Source organism: Myxine glutinosa, unplaced genomic scaffold (genome assembly GCF_964187855.1).
Source record: "Myxine glutinosa unplaced genomic scaffold, kmMyxGlut1.1 SCAFFOLD_669, whole genome shotgun sequence".
In the NCBI taxonomy this organism is placed as follows: domain Eukaryota; kingdom Metazoa; phylum Chordata; class Myxini; order Myxiniformes; family Myxinidae; genus Myxine; species Myxine glutinosa.
The window spans coordinates 21,612-49,214 of NW_027616764.1; the positions used below are offsets into that span (position 1 = coordinate 21,612).

At 40.2% G+C, this 27,603-nt stretch overlaps 1 protein-coding gene across 2 annotated transcripts in view; it reads left to right on the plus strand.

The window, feature by feature from the left end:
• Positions 1-27,603, plus strand: part of LOC137436909 (putative histone deacetylase 1-B) — an 87,168-nt gene that overhangs the window by 13,784 nt on the left and 45,781 nt on the right. For both annotated transcript variants that reach the window (XR_013621572.1, XM_068131127.2), the window contains exons 3-4: positions 15,425-15,542; positions 15,645-15,719. Coding sequence is in view for 1 of the 2 variants with exons in the window: in XM_068131127.2 (XP_067987228.1) it covers positions 15,425-15,542; positions 15,645-15,719 (193 nt within the window). In the remaining variant the exon portion in view is untranslated. The remainder of the gene's footprint in view (positions 1-15,424; positions 15,543-15,644; positions 15,720-27,603) is intronic.

The window sequence follows — 27,603 nt, forward strand, 5'->3', positions numbered from 1 at the left end:
TAGGTTTTTATAAAGTGACCGTGAAACACAGTAGATTCCATTGCATGTGCCACAGGTAAAATGATCCTTGATATATAGATGGTCTGCTTTCCTCCGGATATATTGATGGTCTGCTTTCCTCCGGATATATTGATGGTCTGCTTTCCTCCGGATATATAGATGGTCTGCTTTCCTCCGGATATATAGATGGTCTGCTTTCCTCCGGATATATAGATGGTCTGCTTTCCTCCGGATATATTGATGGTCTGCTTTCCTCCGGATATATTGATGGTCTGCTTTCCTCCGGATATATTGATGGTCTGCTTTCCTCCGGATATATAGATGGTCTGCTTTCCTCCGGATATATAGATGGTCTGCTTTCCTCCGGATATATAGATGGTCTGCTTTCCTCCGGATATATAGATGGTCTGCTTTCCTCCGGATATATTGATGGTCTGCTTTCCTCCGGATATATTGATGGTCTGCTTTCCTCCTGATATATAGATGGTCTGCTTTCCTCCGGATATATAGATGGTCTGCTTTCCTCCGGATATATAGATGGTCTGCTTTCCTCCGGATATATTGATGGTCTGCTTTCCTCTGGATATATAGATGGTCTGCTTTCCTCCGGATATATAGATGGTCTGCTTTCCTCCGGATATATAGATGGTCTGCTTTCCTCCGGATATATTGATGGTCTGCTTTCCTCCGGATATATTGATGGTCTGCTTTCCTCCGGATATATAGATGGTCTGCTTTCCTCCGGATATATAGATGGTCTGCTTTCCTCCGGATATATTGATGGTCTGCTTTCCTCCGGATATATAGATGGTCTGCTTTCCTCCGGATATATAGATGGTCTGCATTCCTCCGGATATATAGATGGTCTGCTTTCCTCCGGATATATTGATGGTCTGCTTTCCTCCGGATATATAGATGGTCTGCTTTCCTCCGGATATATAGATGGTCTGCTTTCCTCCGGATATATTGATGGTCTGCTTTCCTCCGGATATATAGATGGTCTGCTTTCCTCCGGATATATAGATGGTCTGCATTCCTCCAGATATATAGATGGTCTGCTTTCCTCCGGATATATTGATGGTCTGCTTTCCTCCGGATATATAGATGGTCTGCTTTCCTCCGGATATATAGATGGTCTGCTTTCCTCCGGATATATAGATGGTCTGCTTTCCTCCGGATATATTGATGGTCTGCTTTCCTCCGGATATATAGATGGTCTGCTTTCCTCCGGATATATAGATGGTCTGCTTTCCTCCGGATATATAGATGGTCTGCTTTCCTCCGGATATATAGATGGTCTGCTTTCCTCCGGATATATAGATGGTCTGCTTTCCTCCGGATATATAGATGGTCTGCTTTCCTCCGGATATATTGATGGTCTGCTTTCCTCCGGATATATAGATGGTCTGCTTTCCTCCGGATATATAGATGGTCTGCTTTCCTCCGGATATATAGATGGTCTGCTTTCCTCCGGATATATGGATGGTCTGCTAAGCTTTCCTCCAGATATATAGATGGTCTGCTTTCCTCCGGATATATAGATGATCTGCTTTCCTCCGGATATATAGATGGTCTGCTTTCCTCCGGATATATAGATGATCTGCTTTCCTCCGGATATATAGATGGTCTGCTTTCCTCCGGATATATAGATGGTCTGCTTTCCTCCGGATATATTGATGTCATAGGGTTGATAAAGTCACTGGTGTCGGCAACGACTGCGCAGGTATCACAATAATCACAATAATCACACATATCACAATAACACACTTCACACAATAACACACAATAACTGGCAGAACAGCTGTACGCCACACACTTCTGTACCATTGCCAATTGAAACACACAATAACTAAAAATAATCAGGTAAACATCACACGGCAAATCAACGCGATAGCTTTATGATGGCAATAAATCATCTGTTCGCAGGCGAAGTCTTTTTGTGACGTCAAATTCCGGAAAATGCTGAACGCTTCCGGTTTATTGCATACTAGCAGAAGTACCCGGCATTGCGGGGCGGGGGAGGGGAGGGGAGGGGAACGGGGGGGGGGGGGGGGGAGAGCCCCTTGGTAAAGCGAGCGATTGTTTTTTTTTGTCATAGCGTCATAGCGATTTTTTTTTTCATAGTGTCATATCATTCATAGCATCATAGCGTTTCATAGCGTCATAGCGATTTTTTTTTTCATAGCGCCATAGCGTCATATCGTTCATAGCGTCATCGCGTTCATAGCGTTTCATAGCGTCATAGCGATTTTTTTTTCCATAGCGTTCATAGCGTCATAGCGTCATCACGTGATCGCTCTGAGCGAATCAGCGCCCACCTGCTCTTGATTCCGTTGATTCCGTGCGCTGAAATGCGCTGAGGTAAATATGAATAAAAAATATGGATCGTCAAATATTTTGAGTTCGGCCATGTTCGTCCCAGGCTCAATGGCCATGTCTATGCCAAATATCAAGCACGTAAGCCTCTCCGTTTAGGAGTGTCATAAAACATAACTGTCATAAAGTGTCATAAAGTGTACTACAACCATTTAGGAGTGTTTAGGAGTGTCATAAAAAAAAAAAAAACGTCTATCGGTAACATTACACACACACACACACACACACACACACACACACACACACACACACACACACAAACTGTGTTTTATATATACTAGGGCATGCCCGTACTATATATATATCTAAAATTATATCCCCCCCCTCTATTTACATGAAATGGTTTGGTCTAAAGCGAACGGCTTGTGAGTACGGTGACAACCCCCCCCCCCCCCCCCCCCCCCTCTATTTACATGAAATGGTTTGGTCCAAAGCGAACGGCTTGCGGAGTTTGGTAAAGAAATCGCCATAGCGTGCACGTAATTAGTTTTAAAACATAGTTTAACGGCAACATAGTTTGCCAACGTGAAATAAATGAATACGCTCTCAAATGTGCCGTCCGAGGCAGAGTCTGTTCGCCACGTTCGGCACACGTGATAGCTCGCTGCTCTCTGATTGGTTGAATCGTTTTTTGGACATAGCTCGGTAACTACTTCTCCGATTAATATGTCGCAAATTAGTTTTAATTAGTTTTACAACATAGTTTAACGGCAACATAGTTTGCCAACGTGAAATAAATGAATACGCTCTCAAATGTGCCGTCTGAGGCAGAGTCTGTTCGCCACGTTCGGCACACGTGATAGCTCGCTGCTCTCTGATTGGTTGAATCGTTTTTTGGACATAGCTCGGTAACTACTTGTCCGATTAATATGAAACCTTGAAAAGGCACATCCTCGGGTCCCCAGCAATATACCTGGCAAGTTTAAAGTATATCGGACCCGTGGTTGTCGAGAAACAGCGGTCACAGACATACAGACATACATACATACATACATACATACATACATACATACACACAGAGATTACTGGAATTATAGATAGATATATTGCAGGAGGAGGTGGTGGTCGACTCCAAGGGATCTGAGTGATATATAGTATTGTAGGAGGAGGTGGTGGTCGATTCCAAGGGATCTGAGTGATATATAGTATTGTAGGAGTGGGTGGTGGTCGATTCCAAGGGATCTGAGTGATATATAGTATTGTAGGAGGGGGTGGTGGTCGATTCCAAGGGATCTGGGTGATATTTAGTATTGTAGGAGGGGGTGGCGGTCGATTCCAAGGGATCTGAGTGATATATAGTATTGCAGGAGGAGGTGGTGGTCGATTCCAAGGGATCTGAGTGATATATAGTATTGTAGGAGGAGGTGGTGGTCGATTCCAAGGGATCTGGGTGATATTTAGTATTGTAGGAGGGGGTGGTGGTCGATTCCAAGGGATCTGGGTGATATTTAGTATTGCAGGAGGAGGTGGTGGTCGATTCCAAGGGATCTGAGTGATATATAGTATTGTAGGAGGGGGTGGTGGTCGATTCCAAGGGATCTGAGTGATATTTAGTATTGTAGGAGGGGGTGGTGGTCGATTCCAAGGGATCTGGGTGATATTTAGTATTGTAGGAGGGGGTGGTGGTCGATTCCAAGGGATCTGGGTGATATTTAGTATTGCAGGAGGAGGAGGTGGTGGTCGATTCCAAGGGATCTGAGTGATATATAGTATGGTAGGAGGAGGTGGTGGTCGATTCCAAGGGATCTGGGTGATATTTAGTATTGTAGGAGGGGGTGGTGGTCGATTCCAAGGGATCTGGGTGATATTTAGTATTGCAGGAGGAGGTGGTGGTCGATTCCAAGGGATCTGAGTGATATATAGTATTGTAGGAGGGGGTGGTGGTCGATTCCAAGGGATCTGAGTGATATTTAGTATTGTAGGAGGGGGTGGTGGTCAATTCCAAGGGATCTGGGTGATATTTAGTATTGCAGGAGGAGGTGGTGGTCGATTCCAAGGGATCTGAGTGATATATAGTATTGTAGGAGGGGGTGGTGGTCGATTCCAAGGGATCTGAGTGATATATAGTATTGTAGGAGGAGGTGGTGGTCGATTCCAAGGGATCTGAGTGATATATAGTATTGTAGGAGGGGGTGGTGGTCGATTGTGAAGGATCTGAGTGATATTTAGTATTGTAGGAGGGGGTGGTGGTCGATTGTGAGGGATCTGAGTGATATTTAGTATTGTAGGAGGTGGTGGTGGTCGATTGTGAGGGATCTGAGTGATATTTAGTATTGCAGGAGGAGGTGGTGGTGGTCGATTGTGAGGGATCTGAGTGATATTTAGTATTGCAGGAGGAGGAGGTGGTGGTCGATTCCAAGGGATCTGGGTGATATTTAGTATTGTAGGAGGAGGTGGTGGTCGATTGTGAGGGATCTGGGTGATATTTAGTATTGTAGGAGGAGGTGGTGGTGGTCGATTGTGAGGGATCTGAGTGATATTTAGTATTGCAGGAGGAGGAGGTGGTGGTCGATTCCAAGGGATCTGGGTGATATTTAGTATTGTAGGAGGAGGGTGGTGGTCGATTGTGAGGGATCTGAGTGATATTTAGTATTGCAGGAGGAGGAGGTGGTGGTCGATTCCAAGGGATCTGGGTGATATTTAGTATTGTAGGAGGAGGAGGTGGTGGTCGATTCCAAGGGATCTGGGTGATATTTAGTATTGTAGGAGGAGGTGGTGGTCGATTGTGAGGGATCTGGGTGATATTTAGTATTGCAGGAGGAGGAGGTGGTGGTCGATTCCAAGGGATCTGGGTGATATTTAGTATTGTAGGAGGAGGTGGTGGTGGTCGATTGTGAGGGATCTGGGTGATATTTAGTATTGCAGGAGGAGGAGGTGGTGGTCGATTCCAAGGGATCTGGGTGATATTTAGTATTGTAGGAGGAGGTGGTGGTCGATTGTGAGGGATCTGGGTGATATTTAGTATTGCAGGAGGAGGAGGTGGTGGTCGATTCCAAGGGATCTGGGTGATATTTAGTATTGCAGGAGGAGGTGGTGGTGGTCGATTGTGAGGGATCTGAGTGATATTTAGTATTGCAGGAGGAGGAGGTGGTGGTCGATTCCAAGGGATCTGGGTGATATTTAGTATTGTAGGAGGAGGTGGTGGTCGATTGTGAGGGATCTGGGTGATATTTAGTATTGCAGGAGGAGGAGGTGGTGGTCGATTCCAAGGGATCTGGGTGATATTTAGTATTGTAGGAGGAGGTGGTGGTCGATTGTGAGGGATCTGGGTGATATTTAGTATTGCAGGAGGAGGAGGTGGTGATCGATTCCAAGGGATCTGGGTGATATTTAATATTGCAGGAGGAGGTGGTGGTGGTCGATTCCAAGGGATCTGGGTGATATTTAGTATTGTAGGAGGAGGTGGTGGTCGATTGTGAGGGATCTGGGTGATATTTAGTATTGCAGGAGGAGGAGGTGGTGGTCGATTCCAAGGGATCTGGGTGATATTTAGTATTGTAGGAGGAGGTGGTGGTGGTCGATTGTGAGGGATCTGGGTGATATTTAGTATTGCAGGAGGAGGAGGTGGTGGTCGATTCCAAGGGATCTGGGTGATATTTAGTATTGTAGGAGGAGGTGGTGGTCGATTGTGAGGGATCTGGGTGATATTGCAGGAGGTGGTCGATTGTGAGGGATCTGAGTGATATTTAGTATTGCAGGAGGAGGAGGAGGTCGTGGTCGATTCCAAGGGATCTGGGTGATATTTAGTATTGTAGGAGGAGGTGGTGGTCGATTGTGAGGGATCTGGGTGATATTTAGTATTGTAGGAGGAGGTGGTGGTGGTCGATTGTGAGGGATCTGAGTGATATTTAGTATTGCAGGAGGAGGAGGTGGTGGTCGATTCCAAGGGATCTGGGTGATATTTAGTATTGTAGGAGGGGGTGGTGGTCGATTGTGAGGGATCTGAGTGATATTTAGTATTGTAGGAGGTGGTGGTGGTCGATTGTGAGGGATCTGAGTGATATTTAGTATTGTAGGAGGTGGTGGTGGTCGATTGTGAGGGATCTGAGTGATATTTAGTATTGCAGGAGGAGGTGGTGGTGGTCGATTGTGAGGGATCTGAGTGATATTTAGTATTGCAGCAGCAGGAGGAGGAGGTGGTGGTCGATTCCAAGGGATCTGGGTGATATTTAGTATTGTAGGAGGAGGTGGTGGTCGATTGTGAGGGATCTGAGTGATATTTAGTATTGCAGGAGGAGGAGGTGGTGGTCGATTCCAAGGGATCTGGGTGATATTTAGTATTGTAGGAGGAGGTGGTGGTCGATTGTGAGGGATCTGAGTGATATTTAGTATTGCAGGAGGAGGTGGTGGTGGTCGATTGTGAGGGATCCGAGTGATATTTAGTATTGTAGGAGGTGGTGGTGGTCGATTGTGAGGGATCTGAGTGATATTTAGTATTGCAGGAGGAGGTGGTGGTGGTCGATTGTGAGGGATCTGAGTGATATTTAGTATTGCAGGAGGAGGAGGTGGTGGTCGATTCCAAGGGATCTGGGTGATATTTAGTATTGTAGGAGGAGGGTGGTGGTCGATTGTGAGGGATCTGAGTGATATTTAGTATTGCAGGAGGAGGAGGTGGTGGTCGATTCCAAGGGATCTGGGTGATATTTAGTATTGTAGGAGGAGGTGGTGGTGGTCGATTGTGAGGGATCTGAGTGATATTTAGTTTTGCAGGAGGAGGTGGTGGTGGTCGATTGTGAGGGATCTGAGTGATATTTAGTATTGCAGGAGGAGGAGGAGGTGGTGGTCGATTCCAAGGGATCTGGGTGATATTTAGTATTGTAGGAGGAGGTGGTGGTCGATTGTGAGGGATCTGGGTGATATTTAGTATTTCAGGAGGAGGAGGTGGTGGTCGATTCCAAGGGATCTGGGTGATATTTAGTATTGTAGGAGGAGGTGGTGGTGGTCGATTGTGAGGGATCTGGGTGATATTTAGTATTGCAGGAGGAGGAGGTGGTGGTCGATTCCAAGGGATCTGGGTGATATTTAGTATTGTAGGAGGAGGTGGTGGTCGATTGTGAGGGATCTGGGTGATATTTAGTATTGCAGGAGGAGGAGGTGGTGGTCGATTCCAAGGGATCTGGGTGATATTTAGTATTGCAGGAGGAGGTGGTGGTGGTCGATTGTGAGGGATCTGAGTGATATTTAGTATTGCAGGAGGAGGTGGTGGTGGTCGATTGTGAGGGATCTGAGTGATATTTAGTATTGCAGGAGGAGGAGGTGGTGGTCGATTCCAAGGGATCTGGGTGATATTTAGTATTGCAGGAGGAGGTGGTGGTGGTCGATTCCAAGGGATCTGGGTGATATTTAGTATTGTAGGAGGAGGTGGTGGTCGATTGTGAGGGATCTGGGTGATATTTAGTATTGCAGGAGGAGGAGGTGGTGGTCGATTCCAAGGGATCTGGGTGATATTTAGTATTGTAGGAGGAGGTGGTGGTGGTCGATTGTGAGGGATCTGGGTGATATTTAGTATTGCAGGAGGAGGAGGTGGTGGTCGATTCCAAGGGATCTGGGTGATATTTAGTATTGTAGGAGGAGGTGGTGGTCGATTGTGAGGGATCTGGGTGATATTGCAGGAGGTGGTCGATTGTGAGGGATCTGAGTGATATTTAGTATTGCAGGAGGAGGAGGAGGTGGTGGTCGATTCCAAGGGATCTGGGTGATATTTAGTATTGTAGGAGGAGGTGGTGGTCGATTGTGAGGGATCTGGGTGATATTTAGTATTGTAGGAGGAGGTGGTGGTGGTCGATTGTGAGGGATCTGAGTGATATTTAGTATTGCAGGAGGAGGAGGTGGTGGTCGATTCCAAGGGATCTGGGTGATATTTAGTATTGTAGGAGGGGGTGGTGGTCGATTGTGAGGGATCTGAGTGATATTTAGTATTGTAGGAGGTGGTGGTGGTCGATTGTGAGGGATCTGAGTGATATTTAGTATTGTAGGAGGTGGTGGTGGTCGATTGTGAGGGATCTGAGTGATATTTAGTATTGCAGGAGGAGGTGGTGGTGGTCGATTGTGAGGGATCTGAGTGATATTTAGTATTGCAGGAGGAGGAGGTGGTGGTCGATTCCAAGGGATCTGGGTGATATTTAGTATTGTAGGAGGAGGTGGTGGTCGATTGTGAGGGATCTGAGTGATATTTAGTATTGCAGGAGGAGGAGGTGGTGGTCGATTCCAAGGGATCTGGGTGATATTTAGTATTGTAGGAGGAGGTGGTGGTCGATTGTGAGGGATCTGAGTGATATTTAGTATTGCAGGAGGAGGTGGTGGTGGTCGATTGTGAGGGATCCGAGTGATATTTAGTATTGCAGGAGGAGGAGGTGGTGGTCGATTCCAAGGGATCTGGGTGATATTTAGTATTGTAGGAGGAGGTGGTGGTCGATTGTGAGGGATCTGGGTGATATTTAGTATTGCAGGAGGAGGAGGTGGTGGTCGATTCCAAGGGATCTGGGTGATATTTAGTATTGTAGGAGGAGGTGGTGGTGGTCGATTGTGAGGGATCTGGGTGATATTTAGTATTGCAGGAGGAGGAGGTGGTGGTCGATTCCAAGGGATCTGGGTGATATTTAGTATTGTAGGAGGAGGTGGTGGTCGATTGTGAGGGATCTGGGTGATATTTAGTATTGCAGGAGGAGGAGGTGGTGGTCGATTCCAAGGGATCTGGGTGATATTTAGTATTGCAGGAGGAGGTGGTGGTGGTCGATTGTGAGGGATCTGAGTGATATTTAGTATTGCAGGAGGAGGAGGTGGTGGTCGATTCCAAGGGATCTGGGTGATATTTAGTATTGTAGGAGGAGGTGGTGGTCGATTGTGAGGGATCTGGGTGATATTTAGTATTGCAGGAGGAGGAGGTGGTGGTCGATTCCAAGGGATCTGGGTGATATTTAGTATTGCAGGAGGAGGTGGTGGTGGTCGATTGTGAGGGATCTGAGTGATATTTAGTATTGCAGGAGGAGGAGGTGGTGGTCGATTCCAAGGGATCTGGGTGATATTTAGTATTGTAGGAGGAGGTGGTGGTCGATTGTGAGGGATCTGGGTGATATTTAGTATTGCAGGAGGAGGAGGTGGTGGTCGATTCCAAGGGATCTGGGTGATATTTAGTATTGCAGGAGGAGGTGGTGGTGGTCGATTGTGAGGGATCTGAGTGATATTTAGTATTGCAGGAGGAGGAGGTGGTGGTCGATTCCAAGGGATCTGGGTGATATTTAGTATTGCAGGAGGAGGTGGTGGTGGTCGATTGTGAGGGATCTGAGTGATATTTAGTATTGCAGGAGGAGGAGGTGGTGGTCGATTCCAAGGGATCTGGGTGATATTTAGTATTGTAGGAGGAGGTGGTGGTCGATTGTGAGGGATCTGGGTGATATTTAGTATTGCAGGAGGAGGAGGTGGTGGTCGATTCCAAGGGATCTGGGTGATATTTAGTATTGTAGGAGGAGGTGGTGGTCGATTGTGAGGGATCTGGGTGATATTTAGTATTGCAGGAGGAGGAGGTGGTGGTCGATTGTGAGGGATCTGAGTGGTATTTAGTATTGCAGGAGGAGGTGGTGGTCGATTGTGAGGGATCTGGGTGATATTTAGTATTGTAGGAGGAGGTGGTGGTCGATTGTGAGGGATCTGGGTGATATTTAGTATTGCAGGAGGAGGAGGTGGTGGTCGATTGTGAGGGATCTGAGTGGTATTTAGTATTGCAGGAGGAGGTGGTGGTGGTCGATTGTGAGGGATCTGAGTGATATATATAGATAGTCGCGCTGCAAGGAACATCACGTGATCGCTCTGAGCGATCGATTGCAACTCTGCGTCTTGTCGTGGGCGTGGTCAACGTGGCCTCATGCTCCCAGGTGATTGGCTAACTCGAGCTCGAGAGAGCCATAATGCGCTACGTTATGGCAAAAAATATGAATCTAAAGATGAAAGGGAAGAAAAGCTATGTGGTGTGAATGGCAATGTTCGTCGCTTAAATGTTAAAAAAGGCAATTGCTTTTCGCTCTGAAATACGTGCGAACACGTAACTGAGTAATGGCGGCAGGGAACATCACGTGATCGCTCTGAGCGAATCAGCGTGCTGCTCTGCGACCGGTCAGATTCCGGTCATAATATTTCGCGCTGAGATAAAAATATGGTAAAAGCATATTATGAAATAAATTTTTAGGTCAGCCATGTTCGTCCCAGGCTCAATGGCCATGTCTGTGCCAAATATCAAGTACGTGAGCCTCTCCGTTTAGGAGTCTATCGGTAACATTACATACACACACACACACACGCATACACAAACTGTGTTTTATATATATATATAGATGAAGATATGTGTTGAAAAATGGCAAAAATATGCTAATTATGTTAACTATAATCACTAAATATTGTGTATTGCCAAATAAATGTTAAAAATGAACATAATTCTCCCTAATAAGGCCCAATATACATTGTCACTTTACTTGCACTTTAATAATTTTGTTATAATTTTTTTATTTCAATATGAAATACATTTATATTTATATTAACTAACATATTATTAAAATAAAATAAATTGTATTTTAACATGTTATAATTTTATCGCGCAGACAGAGCAGTGCTTTTGAATTGAATGTTATATTTTGAACACGAATCAGAGCATCCGTAGGAAGACAAGCTTGCCGTTTTACAATCCTGTGCCTCCGAATTCTTCCTGACTGCACAAGTGCAGAGAGGAGTGAGAATTTTTTTTGTTTACTCTGGCTGCCTGCCTCGTAATCACTCGCTGTGTGTTTTCCGCCGAGCCTCCAGATTGCGCCTCAATCCTCCAGAACCTTCCATTCAGTGCGCCCTTAGAGCTGGGATGACCAGTAATATGGTTTTGATTGTAACCCTTGCTAGAGGGTATTGCATTTGAGTCGGTTTGATTGTTACTTGCAAAATCGAAGATTTTTCAAGTATATTGGTCGGTTGCGTTTATGGGTCTGTCTAGAGTCCCTGTATAAAGAGAGTTGCGCCATGCGCTGACCCGAGATTTCTGGTCACGTGATTTCGTGGCGCCATTTTGTGTCTAACTTCACCGTGCGTGAACGTCAGCTTGGTACGGGAATGTTGTTTATTGCTAAACAAAATGACTGGTTGTTCTGCTTTTGGTTGTTCAAACCAATCTGGGAAATATAAGATGTATAGATTTCCAAGTGATAAAGTCAGAAGACAAATTTGGGAAGCGAAAGTCAGACGAAAGAGCTGGAAAGCGATCGACTCCTCGAGACTCTGCCAGGTAGGCCCACGCCGCTTGATGATCGATGTTCAAAAGCAATTCTATCTGCTCGGTTTTTTTTTAGTTGTCTGTCCGTTGAAAACCCTTTTAAAGGGAAGTGATTTAAAGGAATGAACGGAGCAGTGATGAGTCACTTGTGAGGAGTGAACGGAGTAGTGATGGTGTCTCACTTGTGAGGAGTGAACGGAGTAGTGATGAGTTTCACTTGTGAGGAGTGAACGTAGTGTGATGAAGTGTTGGTCTGGTCAGAGTGTTGTATTACGGGCAGAGTTTTCTTACGGTCTGAATGTATGAATCATGTTCTGTACTGAATGTATGAACCAAGTTTTGTACTGAATGTTTACTGTGTTGGCCTCATCGTGTTCCTGGTGAAATTAAACAAGTTATGGTGAATACGACGTCGTATCTGTGCTTTTCCATATCTGTTCGACTAGACGAACCGTGCACACTGCAGGTATTTTTAAAAGTTTTTTCTCTGTTTAATTACGGCTTGGCGCAGTCGAAAATTAAGTGTTAATTAAGTCGCCAGCTATGAAACATATTAATCGATCAGGCAATATCCATCAGAGTTCTGGGCAAGGGTGTAGTAATAAATGAACGTTTCAATCTTACTAGATGCCGATGACGTTTTCCTTATGTCAGAGACAGAAGCTGACTTGCAGCTTGTTAAATCATTACAATGGAAATTGAATATAAATGTCGATAAAACTAAAGTTGTACACTAGAAATATGGCAATACCACGTACAGAATTTGTTTTAAGTGTGTTAGACTATATGTCGGCTGGAAGTCCTACACCGGAATTGCTCTCGGCACCCTTTAAAAAATATTGGATATGCCCACACTCCTTTCTAAAAGTTATTAAAATTCAGAGAACGACAGCATTGGTTTGTCTTACTTATAATGTTAGCTCTTATATGCAGTGTTGGCTTGTAATATGCATTGCCATACCACTTTTAATATCACCACACAGCTCTTTTTCACGGCAATAGCTGAGTTTTTGACAAAACAAATATCACCTGTATGTAATAATAAGACTAAATATTTGTAGTAAATTTTTTTTTAGCAGGTTTAGAATATATCACCCCATATCGCGAATGTACATGTATATCTAATCCGACACACTTAGACACAAAATGGCGTCCAAATTTGAGTTGACACAACTCTCTATATACAGGGACTCTAGGTCTGTCTGTCTTTGTCTGTCTTTGTCTGTTTGTCTGTTTGTTTGTCACCGGCGTACAGGTCACAATTCTAAACCGATCGTCACGAAACTTTACCAAGTTGTATGGGTCGTCCCAATTGAGAAGCCTATTGTTTTTGGGGTCAAAAGGTCAACATCAGCCAAAGGTCACCAACTTTGCCAGATTTCTAAAATCCTCAATTTTCATCCGATTGACTTGAAATTTGAAGAGGACTTGCATATCTGGTCACTGAATTCAACCACCAAGTATATTTGAGGTCAACCTAGGCCAAAAGGTCAACATAGGCCAAATTTCTAAAATCACCAGTTTTCATTTGATTGACTTGAAATTCTAAGAGGATTTCCATATCTGGTCACTGAATTCAACCACCAACTATTTTTGAGGTCAACATAGGCCAAAAGGTCAACATAGGCCAAGTTTTTAAAATCCTCAATTTTCATCCGATTGACTTGAAAATTGAACAGCATTTGCACATTGTCACTAAATAGGGAAACTAACTATTTTTGAGGTCAAAAGGTCAAAGATCAACTCAAGGTCAACCTTACAAAATCATTTTTCATCTGAAAAATCGTCGCTTTTCTTCCTGTTGACCCGAGCTTTGATCAAGATTGTCAATTTTAATCTTGCTGAAATGGACAATTTGCTGTATCAATGGAATCTTTTTTCTTGGGGGTGGGGGGCGGATTTTGCAAGTATCGTGCTCCGCATGACTTCTTGTTTTTCCAGCAAGTATGTTGATCTGTTTGTCTGTCTGCAGCACTACGTTTACACCGTTGCACGTAGAATCGCCAAACTTTGCACACGTATTTGTCTTGCCCTGTAGTTCGGCCGCCATCTTGGAAAAACCGAAAAACTTTGCACCTCTATATCTCCGAAAGTGCTGAACAGAAAAAATTGAGACATGGCTCATTGTAAAGAACTCTCCATGGGGAATAAAATATGTTAATGGTGACGTCATAGGTCACGTGGTTCGGCCGCCATCTTGGAAAAACCGAAAAACTTTGCACCTCTATCTCCGAAAGTGCTGAACAGAAAAAATTGAGACATGGTTCATTGTAAAGAACTCTCCATGGGGAATAAAATGTTGATGATGTCATATGTGGCTCCATTATGATGTCATAATTCGACAAGTGCAAAACTTCCTCCAATCAAGATGAAATTGAGCGTCATCTCGTGATAAATTGGTGGGGGGAAAATAATGACATCGGTCACGTGGTTCGGCCGCCATATTTGTTTTATTACAAAAGCCTTAAAAATCACTAAAAACGTTCCTGGCGAGGGTCTACAATCTGATTGCTCTTTCTTGTTTTGTAATGTAATGCATGTGCTGAAAGACATGTTTTGGTTTATGCATAGTTTATGCTGTGGGAAGGTGCAGGTGAGGATATAAGGATGGGAGAAAAGTTTTAAATGGATTGAGGAAGGGAAGGGTTGAAAGGGATTAAGAAGATGGGTGGGGTGGGGGTGGGTGGGGGGGGGGAGCTTTAATCCAGTACAGGGTTTTTTTGTATACAAGTTCGAGGCTCGTGTAAGAGCTAACATTAATCACAAAAAAACAAACAAGTGGACACACAAAACGTGCAATAAAGGGAGCGGGAGACAAGATGGGGAGAGAGAGGGAAGCACACAAGTACAACAGCAAAAACCAGGGACATCAGGAGATCTGTGGGAGGGAGAGGGCTTGGGTGGAGGAGGCATGGGGGGGGGGGGGAAGTTATAAAACACATGGACACTGCTAGGACTTCCAGGAAAGAAGTCGGTATTTCAGAAAAGTGGATCTGGGGTGAATTAGCGGGGGTAGAAAAGATCAAGGTTTTGGATGGGGGGAGATAAGAGATGGTGGTGAACAGCTTGTTTTAAAGACCTGGAGGGAGGAGTAGGATTGAAGAGAGTGAGGGAGTTTGTTCCAGAGGTGAGAGTAAAGAGGAATGAGAGGGTGAAGGTGAGCAGAGAGTCTTTATTTTGGCAATTTCACCAGAAGAGGGTTGCTGGCAGATCTTGTGCGACCTGTAGGAATATTTGGGGGACAGAGCACAGATAGAGTTGGGGGAGCTAGGCCGGATAGGAGTCGGTAGAAGACAAAAAGATCACCTACCTGCCTGCAGTGAGTGAGTGAAAGGCCCTTGCAATCAGCTTTATCGTGGGAGATTCCAATGATTCTGAAAGCTTTGGTTTAACAGTCTTGAGTTTGACATAGTTTGATAGGTTTGAGAGGGAAAGGGTGAAGGATTTTAGGGGAGGCATGGGCAAAGAGGTTTGAGAGAGGGTGAGGGATTGGGATGGATGGATAGTGGGATTTCAAGTGGGAAATTACAAAGGTGATTGAACCTGCTAAACACACACAATGCATTTTCTCCCTTCCTGTTACGAAGGGGAAGGTAACCTGACAAGCACACTTAGGAATGATATATCTTACTGAGGGTTCCTTATGTGTTCAGTGTGTCACCCTGGGGACTTTTTCCATAACCGCAAAAATATGTAATTTAATAGCAACGTTATATTTACCAACAGAATGTGGAGAGGTGCTATGGTGGTACCTGTGTTTTTGTGAAACATGTGTTTATTGAATTGTCTCATCTCCAGCGGCCTCACAAAGCCTTGGCGGAGGAAATGACGAAGTACCACAGTGATGATTACATCAAGTTCTTGAGATCCATCCGGCCAGATAACATGTCCGAGTACAGCAAGCAGATGCAGCGATGTAAGGGCACATGGTATTTGAATATACTTGTGCAATGCAAGTGTCTGTGTACATGGTTTGATTTTGACCACGGATCTGTCATCGTTTCGTCTTGTTTTGCAGTTAACGTTGGGGAGGATTGCCCAGTATTTGATGGCCTGTATGAGTTCTGCCAACTGTCCACTGGGGGCTCTGTTGGTAAGAGTTGCCCTCAACGGCTCTTTCTCTTTCTCTCAGGGACAGAACTATCAAAAGTACAGTTTGAGTTAATACTTTGCGTTGGCGTGCATACCCGTCACTTCGCAAATGAGTTTTATCAAAAGAGAGCATGTTGTACTTCAAAAACATTGCATTTCCATCTGTGAATCTCAACGAGGATGTAAAATGCAGTGATTTTATATTGGAGGTGAATTTGTATTGTGTCAAGAAATGTTGCTATATATAATTTGTCTGTTCCTCATGTGTCCTTCTAAACGGTTTCTGCTGTGGTGGAATAATAAATGTTACTAATTTTGAACTATTTTAAGCTCGAGGTCCCGGTGCTTCTTTCTCAATCCCAGAAATATAGGCTTTAAAAATGGGCTCTTTTGTTGTTAAACGGACACAACTTTTTGTTCCAAGTAATTTGGTTATTAGCTTTCCAACTAAATAAATCGGTTATTAACTTTCCAACTAAGTAAATCGGTTATTATCTTTCTAAGTAAATTGGTTACTCGCTTTCCAACTAAGTAAATCGGTTATCTTTCCAACTAAGTAAATCGGTTATCTTTCCAATCAAGTAAATTGGTTATTAACTTTCTCACCAAGTAAATCGGTTATTAACTTTCCAACTAAGTAAACCGGTTATCAACTTTCCAACCAAGTAAACCGGCTATTAAATTTCCATCCAAGTTGATTATTGTCCCCGTTTCCCCTCCATCCGTGTATCCGGGCGTGCGTGCGTGCGTAAGCGAAGGTCCGCATTCGAATTTGGTGTGTGGGTGCAACCCACGTCCAAATCCAAGATGGCCGCCACCATGTATGTCTGATGCCATGTATGTCTGAACCTTGTGAGCGGAATATCTTGAAAAATAAGCGAAGTACCAACTTCTAATCTGGTGTGTGGGTGTATCTACGAATAAGGAAGAACGCTATTGGAAATTGGGTCCCCACGTCAAAATCCAAGATGGCCACCGCCATGTATGTCTGATGCCATGTATGTCTGAACCTTGTGAGCGGAATATCTTGAAAAATAAGCGAAGTACCAACTTCTAATCTGGTGTGTGGATGTATCTACGAATAAGGAAGAATGCTATTTAAAATTGGGTCGCCACGTCAAAATCCAAGATGGCCGCCTCCATGTATGTTTGAACCTTGTGAGCGAAATATCATGTCATAGCATGTTTTCTGCGTCTTCCTCTTTGTCAACTCACATTACTTCCCCGACAAGGAACCTAGGCATAACGCTTGTTATCCAAGTTTCCAACCAAGTTGATTATTATCCAAGTTTCCAACCAAGTTGATTATTATCCAAGCTTCCAACCAAGTTGATTATTATCCAAGTTTCCAACCAAGTTGATTATTATCCAAGCTTCCAACCAAGTTGATTATTATGCAAGCTTCCAACCAAGTTGATTATTATCCAAGTTTCCAACCAAGTTGATTATTATCCAAGTTTCCAACCAAGTTGATTATTATCCAAGTTTCCAACCAAGTTGATTATTATGCAAGCTTCCAACCAAGTTGATTATTATCCAAGCTTCCAACCAAGTTGATTATTATCCAAGTTTCCAACCAAGTTGATTATTATCCAAGTTTCCAACCAAGTTGATTATTATGCAAGCTTCCAACCAAGTTGATTATTATCCAAGTTTCCAACCAAGTTGATTATTATCCAAGCTTCCAACCAAGTTGATTATTATCCAAGTTTCCAACCAAGTTGATTATTATGCAAGCTTCCAACCAAGTTGATTATTATCCAAGTTTCCAACCAAGTTGATTATTATGCAAGCTTCCAACCAAGTTGATTATTATCCAAGTTTCCAACCAAGTTGATTATTATCCAAGCTTCCAACCAAGTTGATTATTATGCAAGCTTCCAACCAAGTTGATTATTATCCAAGTTTCCAACCAAGTTGATTATTATCCAAGTTTCCAACCAAGTTGATTATTATCCAAGTTTCCAACCAAGTTGATTATTATCCAAGCTTCCAACCAAGTTGATTATTATGCAAGCTTCCAACCAAGTTGATTATTATCCAAGTTTCCAACCAAGTTGATTATTATCCAAGTTTCCAACCAAGTTGATTATTATCCAAGTTTCCAACCAAGTTGATTATTATGCAAGCTTCCAACCAAGTTGATTATTATCCAAGTTTCCAACCAAGTTGATTATTATCCAAGCTTCCAACCAAGTTGATTATTATCCAAGTTTCCAACCAAGTTGATTATTATGCAAGCTTCCAACCAAGTTGATTATTATCCAAGTTTCCAACCAAGTTGATTATTATCCAAGCTTCCAACCAAGTTGATTATTATCCAAGTTTCCAACCAAGTTGATTATTATCCAAGTTTCCAACCAAGTTGATTATTATCCAAGTTTCCAACCAAGTTGATTATTATCCAAGTTTCCAACCAAGTTGATTATTATCCAAGCTTCCAACCAAGTTGATTATTATCCAAGTTTCCAACCAAGTTGATTATTATCCAAGTTTCCAACCAAGTTGATTATTATCCAAGCTTCCAACCAAGTTGATTATTATCCAAGTTTCCAACCAAGTTGATTATTATCCAAGTTTCCAACCAAGTTGATTATTATCCAAGTTTCCAACCAAGTTGATTATTATCCAAGTTTCCAACCAAGTTGATTATTATCCAAGTTTCCAACCAAGTTGATTATTATCCAAGCTTCCAACCAAGTTGATTATTATCCAAGCTTCCAACCAAGTTGATTATTATGCAAGCTTCCAACCAAGTTGATTATTATCCAAGTTTCCAACCAAGTTGATTATTATGCAAGCTTCCAACCAAGTTGATTATTATGCAAGCTTCCAACCAAGTTGATTATTATCCAAGTTTCCAACCAAGTTGATTATTATCCAAGCTTCCAACCAAGTTGATTATTATGCAAGCTTCCAACCAAGTTGATTATTATCCAAGTTTCCAACCAAGTTGATTATTATGCAAGCTTCCAACCAAGTTGATTATTATGCAAGCTTCCAACCAAGTTGATTATTATCCAAGTTTCCAACCAAGTTGATTATTATCCAAGTTTCCAACCAAGTTGATTATTATGCAAGCTTCCAACCAAGTTGATTATTATTATCCAAGTTTCCAACCAAGTTGATTATTATCCAAGTTTCCAACCAAGTTGATTATTATCCAAGTTTCCAACCAAGTTGATTATTATGCAAGCTTCCAACCAAGTTGATTATTATCCAAGTTTCCAACCAAGTTGATTATTATCCAAGTTTCCAACCAAGTTGATTATTATCCAAGCTTCCAACCAAGTTGATTATTATCCAAGTTTCCAACCAAGTTGATTATTATGCAAGCTTCCAACCAAGTTGATTATTATCCAAGTTTCCAACCAAGTTGATTACTATCCAAGTTTCCAACCAAGTTGATTATTATGCAAGCTTCCAACCAAGTTGATTATTATCCAAGTTTCCAACCAAGTTGATTATTATCCAAGTTTCCAACCAAGTTGATAATTATTATCCAAGCTTCCAACCAAGTTGATTATTATCCAAGTTTCCAACCAAGTTGATTATTATCCAAGCTTCCAACCAAGTTGATTATTATGCAAGCTTCCAACCAAGTTGATTATTATCCAAGTTTCCAACCAAGTTGATTATTATCCAAGTTTCCAACCAAGTTGATTATTATCCAAGTTTCCAACCAAGTTGATTATTATCCAAGTTTCCAACCAAGTTGAATATTATCCAAGTTTCCAACCAAGTTGATTATTATCCAAGTTTCCAACCAAATTGATTATTATCCAAGTTTCCAACCAAGTTGATTATTATCCAAGTTTCCAACCAAGTTGATTATTATCCAAGTTTCCAACCAAGTTGATTATTATCCAAGTTTCCAACCAAGTTGATTATTATCCAAGCTTCCAACCAAGTTGATTATTATGCAAGCTTCCAACCAAGTTGATTATTATCCAAGTTTCCAACCAAGTTGATTATTATCCAAGTTTCCAACCAAGTTGATTATTATCCAAGTTTCCAACCAAGTTGATTATTATGCAAGCTTCCAACCAAGTTGATTATTATCCAAGTTTCCAACCAAGTTGATTATTATGCAAGCTTCCAACCAAGTTGATTATTATGCAAGCTTCCAACCAAGTTGATTATTATCCAAGTTTCCAACCAAGTTGATTATTATCCAAGCTTCCAACCAAGTTGATTATTATGCAAGCTTCCAACCAAGTTGATTATTATCCAAGTTTCCAACCAAGTTGATTATTATCCAAGTTTCCAACCAAGTTGACTATTATCCAAGTTTCCAACCAAGTTGATTATTATCCAAGTTTCCAACCAAGTTGATTATTATCCAAGTTTCCAACCAAGTTGACTATTATCCAAGTTTCCAACCAAGTTGATTATTATCCAAGTTTCCAACCAAGTTGATTATTATCCAAGTTTCCAACCAAGGTGATTATTATCCAAGTTTCCAACCAAGTTGATTATTATCCAAGCTTCCAACCAAGTTGATTATTATCCAAGTTTCCAACCAAGTTGATTATTATCCAAGTTTCCAACCAAGTTGATTATTATCCAAGCTTCCAACCAAGTTGATTATTATGCAAGCTTCCAACCAAGTTGATTATTATCCAAGCTTCCAACCAAGTTGATTATTATCCAAGCTTCCAACCAAGTTGATTATTATGCAAGCTTCCAACCAAGTTGATTATTATCCAAGTTTCCAACCAAGTTGATTATTATCCAAGCTTCCAACCAAGTTGATTATTATCCAAGCTTCCAACCAAGTTGATTATTATGCAAGCTTCCAACCAAGTTGATTATTATGCAAGCTTCCAACCAAGTTGATTATTATCCAAGCTTCCAACCAAGTTGATTATTATCCAAGCTTCCAACCAAGTTGATTATTATGCAAGCTTCCAACCAAGTTGATTATTATGCAAGCTTCCAACCAAGTTGATTATTATCCAAGTTTCCAACCAAGTTGATTATTATCCAAGTTTCCAACCAAGTTGATTATTATCCAAGTTTCCAACCAAGTTGATTATTATGCAAGCTTCCAACCAAGTTGATTATTATCCAAGTTTCCAACCAAGTTGATTATTATGCAAGCTTCCAACCAAGTTGATTATTATGCAAGCTTCCAACCAAGTTGATTATTATGCAAGCTTCCAACCAAGTTGATTATTATCCAAGTTTCCAACCAAGTTGATTATTATGCAAGCTTCCAACCAAGTTGATTATTATCCAAGTTTCCAACCAAGTTGATTATTATCCAAGCTTCCAACCAAGTTGATTATTATGCAAGCTTCCAACCAAGTTGATTATTATCCAAGTTTCCAACCAAGTTGATTATTATCCAAGTTTCCAACCAAGTTGATTATTATGCAAGCTTCCAACCAAGTTGATTATTATCCAAGTTTCCAACCAAGTTGATTATTATCCAAGTTTCCAACCAAGTTGATTATTATCCAAGCTTCCAACCAAGTTGATTATTATCCAAGTTTCCAACCAAGTTGATTATTATCCAAGCTTCCAACCAAGTTGATTATTATCCAAGCTTCCAACCAAGTTGATTATTATCCAAGCTTCCAACCAAGTTGATTATTATGCAAGCTTCCAACCAAGTTGATTATTATGCAAGCTTCCAACCAAGTTGATTATTATCCAAGCTTCCAACCAAGTTGATTATTATCCAAGCTTCCAACCAAGTTGATTATTATGCAAGCTTCCAACCAAGTTGATTATTATGCAAGCTTCCAACCAAGTTGATTATTATCCAAGTTTCCAACCAAGTTGATTATTATCCAAGTTTCCAACCAAGTTGATTATTATCCAAGTTTCCAACCAAGTTGATTATTATGCAAGCTTCCAACCAAGTTGATTATTATGCAAGCTTCCAACCAAGTTGATTATTATCCAAGTTTCCAACCAAGTTGATTATTATGCAAGCTTCCAACCAAGTTGATTATTATCCAAGTTTCCAACCAAGTTGATTATTATCCAAGCTTCCAACCAAGTTGATTATTATGCAAGCTTCCAACCAAGTTGATTATTATCCAAGTTTCCAACCAAGTTGATTATTATGCAAGCTTCCAACCAAGTTGATTATTATCCAAGTTTCCAACCAAGTTGATTATTATCCAAGTTTCCAACCAAGTTGATTATTATCCAAGCTTCCAACCAAGTTGATTATTATCCAAGTTTCCAACCAAGTTGATTATTATCCAAGCTTCCAACCAAGTTGATTATTATGCAAGCTTCCAACCAAGTTGATTATTATCCAAGTTTCCAACCAAGTTGATTATTATCCAAGTTTCCAACCAAGTTGATTATTATGCAAGCTTCCAACCAAGTTGATTATTATCCAAGTTTCCAACCAAGTTGATTATTATCCAAGTTTCCAACCAAGTTGATTATTATCCAAGCTTCCAACCAAGTTGATTATTATGCAAGCTTCCAACCAAGTTGATTATTATCCAAGTTTCCAACCAAGTTGATTATTATCCAAGTTTCCAACCAAGTTGATTATTATCCAAGTTTCCAACCAAGTTGAATATTATCCAAGTTTCCAACCAAGTTGATTATTATCCAAGTTTCCAACCAAGTTGATTATTATCCAAGTTTCCAACCAAGTTGATTATTATCCAAGTTTCCAACCAAGTTGATTATTATCCAAGTTTCCAACCAAGTTGATTATTATCCAAGTTTCCAACCAAGTTGATTATTATCCAAGCTTCCAACCAAGTTGATTATTATGCAAGCTTCCAACCAAGGTGATTATTATCCAAGTTTCCAACCAAGTTGATTATTATCCAAGTTTCCAACCAAGTTGATTATTATCCAAGTTTCCAACCAAGTTGATTATTATCCAAGTTTCCAACCAAGTTGATAATTATCCAAGTTTCCAACCAAGTTGAATATTATCCAAGTTTCCAACCAAGTTGATTATTATCCAAGTTTCCAACCAAGTTGATTATTATCCAAGTTTCCAACCAAGTTGATTATTATGCAAGCTTCCAACCAAGTTGATTATTATCCAAGTTTCCAACCAAGTTGATTATTATCCAAGTTTCCAACCAAGTTGAATATTATCCAAGTTTCCAACCAAGTTGATTATTTATCCAAGTTTCCAACCAAGTTGATTATTATCCAAGTTTCCAACCAAGTTGATTATTATGCAAGCTTCCAACCAAGTTGATTATTATCCAAGTTTCCAACCAAGTTGATTATTATCCAAGCTTCCAACCAAGTTGATTATTATGCAAGCTTCCAACCAAGTTGATTATTATCCAAGTTTCCAACCAAGTTGATTATTATCCAAGTTTCCAACCAAGTTGACTATTATCCAAGTTTCCAACCAAGTTGATTATTATCCAAGTTTCCAACCAAGTTGATTATTATCCAAGTTTCCAACCAAGTTGACTATTATCCAAGTTTCCAACCAAGTTGATTATTATCCAAGTTTCCAACCAAGTTGATTATTATCCAAGTTTCCAACCAAGGTGATTATTATCCAAGTTTCCAACCAAGTTGATTATTATCCAAGCTTCCAACCAAGTTGATTATTATCCAAGTTTCCAACCAAGTTGATTATTATCCAAGTTTCCAACCAAGTTGATTATTATCCAAGCTTCCAACCAAGTTGATTATTATGCAAGCTTCCAACCAAGTTGATTATTATCCAAGCTTCCAACCAAGTTGATTATTATCCAAGCTTCCAACCAAGTTGATTATTATGCAAGCTTCCAACCAAGTTGATTATTATCCAAGTTTCCAACCAAGTTGATTATTATCCAAGTTTCCAACCAAGTTGATTATTATTCAAGTTTCCAACCAAGTTGATTATTATGCAAGCTTCCAACCAAGTTGATTATTATGCAAGCTTCCAACCAAGTTGATTATTATCCAAGTTTCCAACCAAGTTGATTATTATCCAAGCTTCCAACCAAGTTGATTATTATGCAAGCTTCCAACCAACTTGATTATTATCCAAGTTTCCAACCAAGTTGATTATTATCCAAGTTTCCAACCAAGTTGATTATTATGCAAGCTTCCAACCAAGTTGATTATTATCCAAGTTTCCAACCAAGTTGATTATTATCCAAGTTTCCAACCAAGTTGATTATTATCCAAGCTTCCAACCAAGTTGATTATTATCCAAGTTTCCAACCAAGTTGATTATTATCCAAGCTTCCAACCAAGTTGATTATTATGCAAGCTTCCAACCAAGTTGATTATTATCCAAGCTTCCAACCAAGTTGATTATTATCCAAGTTTCCAACCAAGTTGATTATTATCCAAGCTTCCAACCAAGTTGATTATTATCCAAGCTTCCAACCAAGTTGATTATTATCCAAGTTTCCAACCAAGTTGATTATTATCCAAGTTTCCAACCAAGTTGATTATTATGCAAGCTTCCAACCAAGTTGATTATTATCCAAGTTTCCAACCAAGTTGATTATTATCCAAGTTTCCAACCAAGTTGATTATTATCCAAGTTTCCAACCAAGTTGATTATTATCCAAGCTTCCAACCAAGTTGATTATTATGCAAGCTTCCAACCAAGTTGATTATTATCCAAGTTTCCAACCAAGTTGATTATTATCCAAGTTTCCAACCAAGTTGATTATTATCCAAGTTTCCAACCAAGTTGAATATTATCCAAGTTTCCAACCAAGTTGATTATTATCCAAGTTTCCAACCAAATTGATTATTATCCAAGTTTCCAACCAAGTTGATTATTATCCAAGTTTCCAACCAAGTTGATTATTATCCAAGTTTCCAACCAAGTTGATTATTATCCAAGCTTCCAACCAAGTTGATTATTATGCAAGCTTCCAACCAAGGTGATTATTATCCAAGTTTCCAACCAAGTTGATTATTATCCAAGTTTCCAACCAAGTTGATTATTATCCAAGTTTCCAACCAAGTTGATTATTATCCAAGTTTCCAACCAAGTTGATTATTATCCAAGTTTCCAACCAAGTTGAATATTATCCAAGTTTCCAACCAAGTTGATTATTATCCAAGTTTCCAACCAAGTTGATTATTATCCAAGTTTCCAACCAAGTTGATTATTATCCAAGTTTCCAACCAAGGTGATTATTATCCAAGTTTCCAACCAAGTTGATTATTATCCAAGTTTCCAACCAAGTTGATTATTATCCAAGTTTCCAACCAAGTTGATTATTATCCAAGTTTCCAACCAAGGTGATTATTATCCAAGTTTCCAACCAAGGTGATTATTATCCAAGTTTCCAACCAAGTTGATTATTATCCAAGTTTCCAACCAAGTTGATTATTATCCAAGTTTCCAACCAAGTTGATTATTATCCAAGTTTCCAACCAAGTTGATTATTATGCAAGCTTCCAACCAAGTTGATTATTATCCAAGTTTCCAACCAAGTTGATTATTATCCAAGTTTCCAACCAAGTTGATTATTATCCAAGTTTCCAACCAAGGTGATTATTATCCAAGTTTCCAACCAAGGTGATTATTATCCAAGTTTCCAACCAAGTTGATTATTATCCAAGTTTCCAACCAAGTTGATTATTATCCAAGTTTCCAACCAAGTTGATTATTATCCAAGTTTCCAACCAAGTTGATTATTATCCAAGTTTCCAACCAAGTTGATTATTATCCAAGTTTCCAACCAAGTTGATTATTATCCAAGCTTCCAACCAAGGTGATTATTATCCAAGTTTCCAACCAAGTTGATTATTATCCAAGTTTCCAACCAAGTTGATTATTATCCAAGTTTCCAACCAAGTTGATTATTATCCAAGTTTCCAACCAAGTTGATTATTATCCAAGTTTCCAACCAAGTTGATTATTATCCAAGTTTCCAACCAAGTTGATTATTATCCAAGTTTCCAACCAAGTTGATTATTATCCAAGCTTCCAACCAAGTTGATTATTATCCAAGTTTCCAACCAAGTTGATTATTATCCAAGTTTCCAACCAAGTTGATTATTATCCAAGTTTCCAACCAAGTTGATTATTATCCAAGTTTCCAACCAAGTTGATTATTATCCAAGTTTCCAACCAAGTTGATTATTATCCAAGTTTCCAACCAAGTTGATTATTATCCAAGTTTCCAACCAAGGTGATTATTATCCAAGTTTCCAACCAAGGTGATTATTATCCAAGTTTCCAACCAAGTTGATTATTATCCAAGTTTCCAACCAAGTTGATTATTATCCAAGTTTCCAACCAAGTTGATTATTATCCAAGTTTCCAACCAAGGTGATTATTATCCAAGTTTCCAACCAAGGTGATTATTATCCAAGTTTCCAACCAAGTTGATTATTATCCAAGTTTCCAACCAAGTTGATTATTATCCAAGTTTCCAACCAAGGTGATTATTATGCAAGCTTCCAACCAAGTTGATTATTATCCAAGTTTCCAACCAAGTTGATTATTATCCAAGTTTCCAACCAAGTTGATTATTATCCAAGCTTCCAACCAAGTTGATTATTATCCAAGTTTCCAACCAAGTTGATTATTATCCAAGTTTCCAACCAAGTTGATTATTATCCAAGCTTCCAACCAAGTTGATTATTATCCAAGTTTCCAACCAAGTTGATTATTATCCAAGTTTCCAACCAAGGTGATTATTATCCAAGCTTCCAACCAAGTTGATTATTATGCAAGTTTCCAACCAAGTTGATTATTATCCAAGTTTCCAACCAAGTTGATTATTATCCAAGTTTCCAACCAAGTTGATTATTATCCAAGTTTCCAACCAAGTTGATTATTATGCAAGCTTCCAACCAAGTTGATTATTATCCAAGTTTCCAACCAAGTTGATTATTATCCAAGCTTCCAACCAAGTTGATTATTATCCAAGTTTCCAACCAAGTTGATTATTATGCAAGCTTCCAACCAAGTTGATTATTATCCAAGTTTCCAACCAAGTTGATTATTATCCAAGCTTCCAACCAAGTTGATTATTATCCAAGTTTCCAACCAAGTTGATTATTATCCAAGTTTCCAACCAAGTTGATTATTATCCAAGTTTCCAACCAAGTTGATTATTATCCAAGTTTCCAACCAAGTTGATTATTATCCAAGTTTCCAACCAAGTTGATTATTATCCAAGCTTCCAACCAAGTTGATTATTATCCAAGTTTCCAACCAAGTTGATTATTATCCAAGTTTCCAACCAAGTTGATTATTATCCAAGCTTCCAACCAAGTTGATTATTATCCAAGTTTCCAACCAAGTTGATTATTATCCAAGTTTCCAACCAAGTTGATTATTATCCAAGTTTCCAACCAAGTTGATTATTATCCAAGTTTCCAACCAAGGTGATTATTATCCAAGTTTCCAACCAAGTTGATTATTATCCAAGTTTCCAACCAAGTTGATTATTATCCAAGCTTCCAACCAAGTTGATTATTATGCAAGCTTCCAACCAAGTTGATTATTATCCAAGTTTCCAACCAAGTTGATTATTATGCAAGCTTCCAACCAAGTTGATTATTATGCAAGCTTCCAACCAAGTTGATTATTATCCAAGTTTCCAACCAAGTTGATTATTATCCAAGCTTCCAACCAAGTTGATTATTATGCAAGCTTCCAACCAAGTTGATTATTATCCAAGTTTCCAACCAAGTTGATTATTATGCAAGCTTCCAACCAAGTTGATTATTATGCAAGCTTCCAACCAAGTTGATTATTATCCAAGTTTCCAACCAAGTTGATTATTATCCAAGTTTCCAACCAAGTTGATTATTATGCAAGCTTCCAACCAAGTTGATTATTATTATCCAAGTTTCCAACCAAGTTGATTATTATCCAAGTTTCCAACCAAGTTGATTATTATCCAAGTTTCCAACCAAGTTGATTATTATGCAAGCTTCCAACCAAGTTGATTATTATCCAAGTT